The sequence below is a fragment of the Centruroides sculpturatus genome, unplaced genomic scaffold (assembly GCF_000671375.1).
Source record: "Centruroides sculpturatus isolate CEXI.00-Female unplaced genomic scaffold, Cexi_2.0 scaffold137, whole genome shotgun sequence".
Classification (NCBI taxonomy): domain Eukaryota; kingdom Metazoa; phylum Arthropoda; class Arachnida; order Scorpiones; family Buthidae; genus Centruroides; species Centruroides sculpturatus.
This window is the reverse complement of record NW_019384453.1, coordinates 555,998-567,705: the sequence shown is the minus strand read 5'-3', so window position 1 is coordinate 567,705 and position 11,708 is coordinate 555,998. Positions and strand designations below refer to the sequence as shown.

The window sequence follows — 11,708 nt, the reverse complement described above, 5'->3', positions numbered from 1 at the left end:
ATAAAGTATTTTTCTGAGGTCTGTCTTATCAGGTAAATTACTGTACACAGTGTATTCATTAATTTTCATTTTCATGTAGTAAAGGCTCTATGCCTTCATAAAGGATGTACTTTTCCTTTGTTTAAGGGTATTTGGGCAGTTTATTCTCTGTTGTATTCTCAAGCAAACAATACATACAAGTACAGTACAATATTTTCTGAGGAAATACGCATACTTATCCTTTTTTAACCCCATTCCCAATAACCCGGCATTTTCACAAACTCAGCCACCCTTTGGTCCACATTAGGCCGAGTTTTCGAGGCTCTACTGTATAAGGATTTTTCAAGTAGTACTCTAGAATACAAAGACAAAAATTATGATACGGAAGCTTAAATACTGTACAGTATTTTTTGAACAAAATCAACAATGATGTGTAAAAAAATAAAGTATTTCATTAACTACTAGCTTTGATAACAATAAAAAAGTATCAAACATTTTATAAGATATTGTATTTACTGGATTATGTCAAAAGTATTTTAACTTTGTAGAAACAAATAACACATCTGTCTATATTGTTTTACAATATTAAGAGATTATAAAATTATTCTGTTGGCTGCCATAAAATTCATTACACCAGTTGAAATTGCACCAAGCCATGCAAGTTGAAAGAAAAGGATGAAAAGAAAATTCTTTTTAAAAATTTGAATGCTATCATAAACCACGACATATTGGAATGTAAACTATGATTTTTTAATTTCAAATGATTATTCTAGAACTACAATGCTAATGTATTTTAGAACCAGAAAATTAAAAAAATGCCTTTAGCGGCGTGTTTCGATACTATGCGGAATTGGTCTTGGTTGGGTCCTACCTTGTCCGTGATGCCCACCTTGACCTCAACCACGTGTTCTGCGTCTTTTGTTCTGTCGGTGAGAATTAACTGAGACACTGATCCAGGCAAATAATTTACTTTATTTGGATCGGCTACGCGATATTTACAATAGTGTTGAGATATAATACAAATCCAAGCACGGCTGACGACTCCAAAAGGTTAACTAACGTCAAGTCATAAAATATCTTTTTTCGTTGGAGTCCGGGAGCAAAAGTGAGATCAGAGGGCAAAGGTCACGCTGTGGCGCTTTGCCCTACATGCCCTTTTCACCAGATTTGCAGTAGCCAGACTTACACCCAGTCACAAAATACTTATTCAGCATGCTGTTGTTTCTTTTTCTCGTAGAAAAAGATTATAAAAATGCTTGAAAATGGCAAAAGTGTCTACCAACCAAATGAATAAACCAACTTCCTGTTCGCCGCAATGTGACTCCAGAGCCAGCTATTGTCAACCTGACACATTAACTGTAGAAAATGGCTGAGACCAGTAGACTATATCTATCGACTCTAGTTTCGGTTGTACATAGTATAAGATGTACCAATTATTTATAAAAACGAAATTGTATATAATTAAATATATTTATTTTTAAAGTCCATATGTTTGCATATAAATGTATTACTTATAAAAGTATTATAAATAAATTAATTTTATATCTATAAAAAAATAATACTAAAGATAATTATCTTATATTAAGCGTGAATATATTTTCATTTAAACAATTCCAAGAATAACCTGAACCCGATTCATTATATAGCATATACGTTCGAAGAATGCAATTTATTAAATTTTAACGTAAATTAGTTAATCTATTAATATTAAATTTAATAATTTATTATTTATATTTTTCTCAATTTATAAATTTATAAACTATTTATACTAACATAAATTAATAAAATGAATATCTACATTTTTTAAAAGTATTAATTTGGGAAGGGGGCAGTTCGAGCGTTTTTCTAGAAGAAGCTAAGATGGCGGCAGTCATGGAAGATCATGGCGTGGAAGAAAATTCGGAAATATTAGACGGTAACGAAGCAGAAGATGCCGAAGATGAAGCCACGTGTAAAGAAGTAATGGGTAAAAAGAAAAAGAAGAAGAAGAAAAAAAAGAAAGGTAATTTAATATAAACAAAAACGTGTCAATCACTATAAATAAAGTTAATATTTTAAGAACGTGACCAAATGACGAATTTATGACCATAATGTTGGATTGAACAAAAAGTATACACGAGTTTATATGTTTAAAGAGGAAATATTAAATAAAAAATACATTTTGTTTAAGATTGATATTATTATTAAATTTTAATGATTGATAAATATTTTAATGGTTTGTTTAAAATTGTAAATAGTCAGAAAATTCCTTTATTTATTATAAAGATCTTAAAACAATTATTCTAAACATAACTATCTTACAGAAAAATTAATTGAATGGAATAAAGCAATGATGAAATGAAAAAAAAATATATTTAATTTCAGTATTTTCTGCCATTCTGTTCTTTTATTTTTATTATTCTATTTTTATTTTTACTGTTTTTTTTTAATCTCATATTTCCTATTTAAAGTTTTCGTGAACTCAGAAAATAAGAGCATATTTTAATCCATTGGAATTTAAAGAAGAAACTTTTTTTGGCTAATTTTGTAGCCATCTTCAAGTTTCATTCAGAATTGGAATAGAAACTGAATAAAATAGTGCAGAAAAACAAAAATATGAAAACTGATTAAAGAACAGTTTACATTAAAATAGATAGATAAATGATAAAATGAATAAAGTTAATAAGTGTAACTGTTAATGAGGAACTTTATTCTAGAGACAAATTATCTATTTTTGGAATTAAGTTGTTTTTAAGTAAGTGTTTACAAAGTTTATATTTAACATATTTAGGATTATTAATTTTGTCTTAATTGAATGCATTTAGTAGTACAAAAATAATTTACAAGCATCTGACATATTACAGATTGAGTCATAATACTCTAAACATATACTTTTGTCAAAATCATAAACAGAAAAGTAAAAGACAATGTTTTTATTTTAATGATAAAGATATTAGTGTAATGATATGATACCTAACTGTTTGATTAAGTTCATAGTTATCAAGTAAAGATGTCTATACATTGTATATGTAATTCAATTAAAGTTTTAAATAAATTGATATTAAAAAAGAACACATAAGGCAAAATTTACTATATAGATACTTACTTTCACATTTATTACAGTAGAGCCTCAATAACTCGGCCACACCTTGGCAGGGCAAAAAAATTCTTAGTTAATTAATTTTCATTATAGACAGATTTATAAAAGTTCTCTTGTAAAGTATTTTTCTGAGGTCTGTCTTATCAGGTAAATTACTGTACACAGTGTATTCATTAATTTTCATTTTCATGTAGTAAAGGCTCTATGCCTTCATAAAGGATGTACTTTTCCTTTGTTTAAGGGTATTTGGGCAGTTTATTCTCTGTTGTATTCTCAAGCAAACAATACATACAAGTACAGTACAATATTTTCTGAGGAAATACGCATACTTATCCTTTTTTAACCCCATTCCCAATAACCCGGCATTTTCACAAACTCAGCCACCCTTTGGTCCACATTAGGCCGAGTTTTCGAGGCTCTACTGTATAAGGATTTTTCAAGTAGTACTCTAGAATACAAAGACAAAAATTATGATACGGAAGCTTAAATACTGTACAGTATTTTTTGAACAAAATCAACAATGATGTGTAAAAAAATAAAGTATTTCATTAACTACTAGCTTTGATAACAATAAAAAAGTATCAAACATTTTATAAGATATTGTATTTACTGGATTATGTCAAAAGTATTTTAACTTTGTAGAAACAAATAACACATCTGTCTATATTGTTTTACAATATTAAGAGATTATAAAATTATTCTGTTGGCTGCCATAAAATTCATTACACCAGTTGAAATTGCACCAAGCCATGCAAGTTGAAAGAAAAGGATGAAAAGAAAATTCTTTTTAAAAATTTGAATGCTATCATAAACCACGACATATTGGAATGTAAACTATGATTTTTTAATTTCAAATGATTATTCTAGAACTACAATGCTAATGTATTTTAGAACCAGAAAATTGTATTTAAAATAGTGAAAACATTTGTTTTCTTACAAATTAAATGTTGGACTAGTAAAAGATTTTTTGTTTCTTATAAAGATATTGAGTAAATGTCTGGAAGAATAGTTTCATCCACAATTTCTTTGTCATTCCTGAGTAAGGAGAATATATTTGTGCTCCTTTTATATTCTCCTTACTCAGGAATGACAAAGAAATTGCAGATGAAACTATTCTTCCAGAAAGTTTGAGCATTGAGCTATATCCTTGTAAAAGGATAGATTGTCCCTTTGAATATGTTGGTGCCACGTGTAGATCTCTGCATACCAGGATCAAATAACATCAAGAAGAGTCACCTACAGCAAACTCTTGAATAGGATTTACAAAGATATACCTCAATGCTCAAACTTTTGAATTTGTTGTTTCTTGGTAAAAACAGTCATACTTCATTGTTTGAATCTAATATGTTCCTGAAAATGATTTGAATGTTAAAGTTTTTTTGTTTACTTTTTATGTGAGAAATTCTAATTATAATATGTCCCTGAACCATTTAAATAACTCCAAATAGTTTCCTCAAATGACACTACAAAAAATCTATTTACTTACTAGCCCATGTTTTTATTATGATATTAAACATTACAAACTTCAGTTACCTTAGTAACAAACATGTAATGGGTCATTAACAGCTTAATGCAGGTTTTCTTGAAAGAAATGTGCAATAATGCAACAATTTGCTAGAAGCAAGATGTGCTATAGTGCATGCTTTGCTTCAGAGAAACCACCCAAATCAAAGCAGCTATATTTTATCCATGAAAATTATTATTGGAACATAATTATATAAAGTACTTGAACTTGTGAGACCAAACAAGAAAGGAGTTTATCAAAAACAAACTTTTATTTTCTCAAGTTGTGTGTGTAAAATGTAGGCACAATAAATCTCAGTGTGGTACAGTACATAATGCAATATTTTATGGTTCACAAAAGTATTAAGACTTCTCATTACTGTCTTGTTGTTTGCAGCATACTGCACAACATAATGACTATATTACAATAACAAACTAACCATATATTTATTTTTGCTTCAAATGTACAGGTATAATTTGAAGGACAAAATTAGTACTGTTCTTAACATTCCATACATGATGCTTGCAGTAGTGACACATGAAGTCTTGCATTGTGTACAACACTCCTTACTCAGTACTCTCAACCTGACTATCACACAGACTGTATTAAACATCATTAAAGTCATTTACAGTGTCTTTTGTCTGTATTTTACAATATGTCCTCTCTCTCCATTTGGCAAGAGATGGCAATTTTAAAAAATTGCAAACCATTTTGTCAGTTAAAAAATTTTTTCCCACTTCAAATTAGTTATTACCACAAGTTTTACTTACTAATTAATGCAGATGCTAGTAACCTTATCAATTTGGAAAGCAAAAGTAATATATTAATCTGGCATTTAGAAATAAGAATCATTTTTGAATAATTTTTTAATGAATAATTCCAAATTATGCATTTCATTACAATACTTAAATTCTGTCATGCCAAAATTTTCATGTTTTAATCTACTGAAAAAAGATCAGTGAAAAAAAATGCCACTCCAAAAAATTACTCAATCTTGAAATGCTGGGTGACATGCTTGAATGTCACTTCCTGCTTTCTCATCCGAATTTGCTATGTGATGTCACAACACATTAGGTGTATGGTGCACAGGACTCCCATCACACAGGAGCTTGATATTCTGCTGTTTTTCCTGAAGTGTGTTTTGTGATTCAATTTCATGCTGATTATTGAAATAAGCAAATCATGTGTTAACTTACATATCTGATTTTAATGTACAATATCTAACAAATATGTAAAGTTAATCCATATTTAAGTAATTATTGTGTAACTATTTACTGAAAATAATCATGAAATGTTTGAATCTTTTTAACTCTGGTACCTTCTTTCCATTAGTTCCAAAAGACTTTTTAACATTAGAAATATATTCTATTCATTATTCATATTATTCTAATGTAATTTTTTGAAAGCATCAGCAAAACAAGTTATTTTTTCTCTTTCTTCAATATCTATCACTGAAATACATGAAATATAAAAATTTTTAATTTAAAATTAATCTTAATTATATTTAAGTTCACATCTTTTACCTACCCAAGTGGTTGCTCCATCTTGGTTGTCATCTAGTTCCATTTCTTCTAGAGTATTTAGCCAAGGTAACATTAGCATTTCCTTGATTGTTATATCATTCACAACTGCGAGATCTTTGTATATGCCTGGTCTGTGTTAATGTAATCTTGAGACAGTACATCATTTTCATTCAGTCCCTCTATTAAAATCTGAATGTCAGTAATTTCTTGTAATAAATCTGGCTCCTCTATTTTATCATTTTAATTTGAATTAAAACCCACCTTTCTGAAATAGTTTCTTAGGCAGTTGTTGCTGATGTTTTTGTGAGCATCTGATATTTATTGAACAGTGTGCAATGCAGAAATTTTACTAGATGATTCAGATGCAATGATATTAATCCACATGAGTAATGTCATTGCATCTCATGTGGATCAAAAATTCTGAAAGGGGCAGGTAATTAATGGTAAATTCCAGACTGATTATGAAACATTAGTCTATTTATATAACATTTTCCTGCATGCTCAGAATTGATTTGTATGCAAGAGACATTGTTTCATAAAGTTGTGATATGTTTGAATATTCTTCTTGGAATTTCATGTTAAATTTGTCATTCATTTCCAAGGACTGACTGAAAAAATAGAAATATAACTTGAAATGTGAGTTGTTGTAGTTTTCAGTTTTTGAGATGCAACAAACTTATTTCCCAAATACTGCTGTTGGAAGCATAATGTTAGTGTAGGTTATTGCTGCAGAATTTGATTAACATATCATTTCAATGCCATATTACAAATGTGAGAATTACAATTAGACAATGGTGTCATAACAGTACAAATTGTCTTTCAAAAACACAGAGTTTAACTTAATTCTGATAGTTTCTAACCATGGTGATGTCAGCTGAGAAAGATTACACTGGAAATATTAAATGCTATGAATAGTCAGTCAGTGTGACCAGATTATTAAAGTTTGATTGTTGTCTATTATTCTGTTTGTTGATTAGCATTAGTTGTCTAGCTTGTTCAGTTCAGTATGTAACAATCATAGTGATACAGTAATGAGCATTTTTGTCTACTATATTCATTGCAAGAAGTATGAATCTTTTACAAATACTTAAGCATGTTGAATTGCATATTCCCAGATGGTTGCCTTTAAAAAAATGCTGAGAGTTATATTTCAGACATTGGATGCTCTTATATTCCTTGAATCAAAAATTTGTTCTGGTACAGATACAATAGCAAATTATTTGCTGAAGGCTGTGAAGAACATTTGGTTTGTGTATATCTCACACATTTTGATGGGTATCTTGCCAATATTAATGAATTTAAGCAAGATCTTTAAGATCTTGCTTAAATTCATTAATATTGGCAAGATACCCATCAAAATGTGTGAGATATACACAAACCAAATGTTCTTCACAGCCTTCAGCAAATAATTTGCTATTGTATCTGTACCAGAACAAATTTTTGATTCAAGGAATATAAGAGCATCCAATGTCTGAAATATAACTCTCAGCATTTTTTTAAAGGCAACCATCTGGGAATATGCAATTCAACATGCTTAAGTATTTGTAAAAGATTCATACTTCTTGCAATGAATATAGTAGACAAAAATGCTCATTACTGTATCACTATGATTGTTACATACTGAACTGAACAAGCTAGACAACTAATGCTAATCAACAAACAGAATAATAGACAACAATCAAACTTTAATAATCTGGTCACACTGACTGACTATTCATAGCATTTAATATTTCCAGTGTAATCTTTCTCAGCTGACATCACCATGGTTAGAAACTATCAGAATTAAGTTAAACTCTGTGTTTTTGAAAGACAATTTGTACTGTTATGACACCATTGTCTAATTGTAATTCTCACATTTGTAATATGGCATTGAAATGATATGTTAATCAAATTCTGCAGCAATAACCTACACTAACATTATGCTTCCAACAGCAGTATTTGGGAAATAAGTTTGTTGCATCTCAAAAACTGAAAACTACAACAACTCACATTTCAAGTTATATTTCTATTTTTTCAGTCAGTCCTTGGAAATGAATGACAAATTTAACATGAAATTCCAAGAAGAATATTCAAACATATCACAACTTTATGAAACAATGTCTCTTGCATACAAATCAATTCTGAGCATGCAGGAAAATGTTATATAAATAGACTAATGTTTCATAATCAGTCTGGAATTTACCATTAATTACCTGCCCCTTTCAGAATTTTTGATCCACATGAGATGCAATGACATTACTCATGTGGATTAATATCATTGCATCTGAATCATCTAGTAAAATTTCTGCATTGCACACTGTTCAATAAATATCAGATGCTCACAAAAACATCAGCAACAACTGCCTAAGAAACTATTTCAGAAAGGTGGGTTTTAATTCAAATTAAAATGATAAAATAGAGGAGCCAGATTTATTACAAGAAATTACTGACATTCAGATTTTAATAGAGGGACTGAATGAAAATGATGTACTGTCTCAAGATTACATTAACACAGACCAGGCATATACAAAGATCTCGCAGTTGTGAATGATATAACAATCAAGGAAATGCTAATGTTACCTTGGCTAAATACTCTAGAAGAAATGGAACTAGATGACAACCAAGATGGAGCAACCACTTGGGTAGGTAAAAGATGTGAACTTAAATATAATTAAGATTAATTTTAAATTAAAAATTTTTATATTTCATGTATTTCAGTGATAGATATTGAAGAAAGAGAAAAAATAACTTGTTTTGCTGATGCTTTCAAAAAATTACATTAGAATAATATGAATAATGAATAGAATATATTTCTAATGTTAAAAAGTCTTTTGGAACTAATGGAAAGAAGGTACCAGAGTTAAAAAGATTCAAACATTTCATGATTATTTTCAGTAAATAGTTACTCAATAATTACTTAAATATGGATTAACTTTACATATTTGTTAGATATTGTACATTAAAATCAGATATGTAAGTTAACACATGATTTGCTTATTTCAATAATCAGCATGAAATTGAATCACAAAACACACTTCAGGAAAAACAGCAGAATATCAAGCTCCTGTGTGATGGGAGTCCTGTGCACCATACACCTAATGTGTTGTGACATCACATAGCAAATTCGGATGAGAAAGCAGAAGTGACATTCAAGCATGTCACCCAGCATTTCAAGATTGAGTAATTTTTTGGAGTGGCATTTTTTTTCACTGATCTTTTTTCAGTAGATTAAAACATGAAAATTTTGGCATGACAGAATTTAAGTATTGTAATGAAATGCATAATTTGGAATTATTCATTAAAAAATTATTCAAAAATGATTCTTATTTCTAAATGCCAGATTAATATATTACTTTTGCTTTCCAAATTGATAAGGTTACTAGCATCTGCATTAATTAGTAAGTAAAACTTGTGGTAATAACTAATTTGAAGTGGGAAAAAATTTTTTAACTGACAAAATGGTTTGCAATTTTTTAAAATTGCCATCTCTTGCCAAATGGAGAGAGAGGACATATTGTAAAATACAGACAAAAGACACTGTAAATGACTTTAATGATGTTTAATACAGTCTGTGTGATAGTCAGGTTGAGAGTACTGAGTAAGGAGTGTTGTACACAATGCAAGACTTCATGTGTCACTACTGCAAGCATCATGTATGGAATGTTAAGAACAGTACTAATTTTGTCCTTCAAATTATACCTGTACATTTGAAGCAAAAATAAATATATGGTTAGTTTGTTATTGTAATATAGTCATTAGGTTGTGCAGTATACTGCAAACAACAAGACAGTAATGAGAAGTCTTAATACTTTTGTGAACCATAAAATATTGCATTATGTACTGTACCACACTGAGATTTATTGTGCCTACATTTTACACACACAACTTGAGAAAATAAAAGTTTGTTTTTGATAAACTCCTTTCTTGTTTGGTCTCACAAGTTCAAGTACTTTATATAATTATGTTCCAATAATAATTTTCATGGATAAAATATAGCTGCTTTGATTTGGGTGGTTTCTCTGAAGCAAAGCATGCACTATAGCACATCTTGCTTCTAGCAAATTGTTGCATTATTGCACATTTCTTTCAAGAAAACCTGCATTAAGCTGTTAATGACCCATTACATGTTTGTTACTAAGGTAACTGAAGTTTGTAATGTTTAATATCATAATAAAAACATGGGCTAGTAAGTAAATAGATTTTTTGTAATGTCATTTGAGGAAACTATTTGGAGTTATTTAAATGGTTCAGGGACATATTATAATTAGAATTTCTCACATAAAAAGTAAACAAAAAAACTTTAACATTCAAATCATTTTCAGGAACATATTAGATTCAAACAATGAAGTATGACTGTTTTTACCAAGAAACAACAAATTCAAAAGTTTGAGCATTGAGGTATATCTTTGTAAATCCTATTCAAGAGTTTGCTGTAGGTGACTCTTCTTGATGTTATTTGATCCTGGTATGCAGAGATCTACACGTGGCACCAACATATTCAAAGGGACAATCTATCCTTTTACAAGGATATAGCTCAATGCTCAAACTTTCTGGAAGAATAGTTTCATCTGCAATTTCTTTGTCATTCCTGAGTAAGGAGAATATAAAAGGAGCACAAATATATTCTCCTTACTCAGGAATGACAAAGAAATTGTGGATGAAACTATTCTTCCAGACATTTACTCAATATCTTTATAAGAAACAAAAAATCTTTTACTAGTCCAACATTTAATTTGTAAGAAAACAAATGTTTTCACTATTTTAAATACAATTTTCTGGTTCTAAAATACATTAGCATTGTAGTTCTAGAATAATCATTTGAAATTAAAAAATCATAGTTTACATTCCAATATGTCGTGGTTTATGATAGCATTCAAATTTTTAAAAAGAATTTTCTTTTCATCCTTTTCTTTCAACTTGCATGGCTTGGTGCAATTTCAACTGGTGTAATGAATTTTATGGCAGCCAACAGAATAATTTTATAATCTCTTAATATTGTAAAACAATATAGACAGATGTGTTATTTGTTTCTACAAAGTTAAAATACTTTTGACATAATCCAGTAAATACAATATCTTATAAAATGTTTGATACTTTTTTATTGTTATCAAAGCTAGTAGTTAATGAAATACTTTATTTTTTTACACATCATTGTTGATTTTGTTCAAAAAATACTGTACAGTATTTAAGCTTCCGTATCATAATTTTTGTCTTTGTATTCTAGAGTACTACTTGAAAAATCCTTATACAGTAGAGCCTCGAAAACTCGGCCTAATGTGGACCAAAGGGTGGCTGAGTTTGTGAAAATGCCGGGTTATTGGGAATGGGGTTAAAAAAGGATAAGTATGCGTATTTCCTCAGAAAATATTGTACTGTACTTGTATGTATTGTTTGCTTGAGAATACAACAGAGAATAAACTGCCCAAATACCCTTAAACAAAGGAAAAGTACATCCTTTATGAAGGCATAGAGCCTTTACTACATGAAAATGAAAATTAATGAATACACTGTGTACAGTAATTTACCTGATAAGACAGACCTCAGAAAAATACTTTACAAGAGAACTTTTATAAATCTGTCTATAATGAAAATTAATTAACTAAGAATTTTTTTGCCCTGCCAAGGTGTGGCCGAGTTATAGTTA

The 11,708-nt window shown here is 29.4% G+C and overlaps 1 protein-coding gene across 1 annotated transcript in view; it reads left to right on the top strand.

Moving 5' to 3' along the window:
- Positions 1-1,807: 1,807 nt before the first annotated feature.
- LOC111620613 (methionine aminopeptidase 2-like) overlaps positions 1,808-11,708 on the top strand; it is an 81,014-nt gene continuing 71,113 nt past the window's right edge. Inside the window, exon 1 of the mRNA XM_023362579.1 lies at positions 1,808-1,981. Within this exon, the coding sequence (XP_023218347.1) occupies positions 1,840-1,981 (142 nt within the window). The 5' untranslated portion in view covers positions 1,808-1,839. The remainder of the gene's footprint in view (positions 1,982-11,708) is intronic.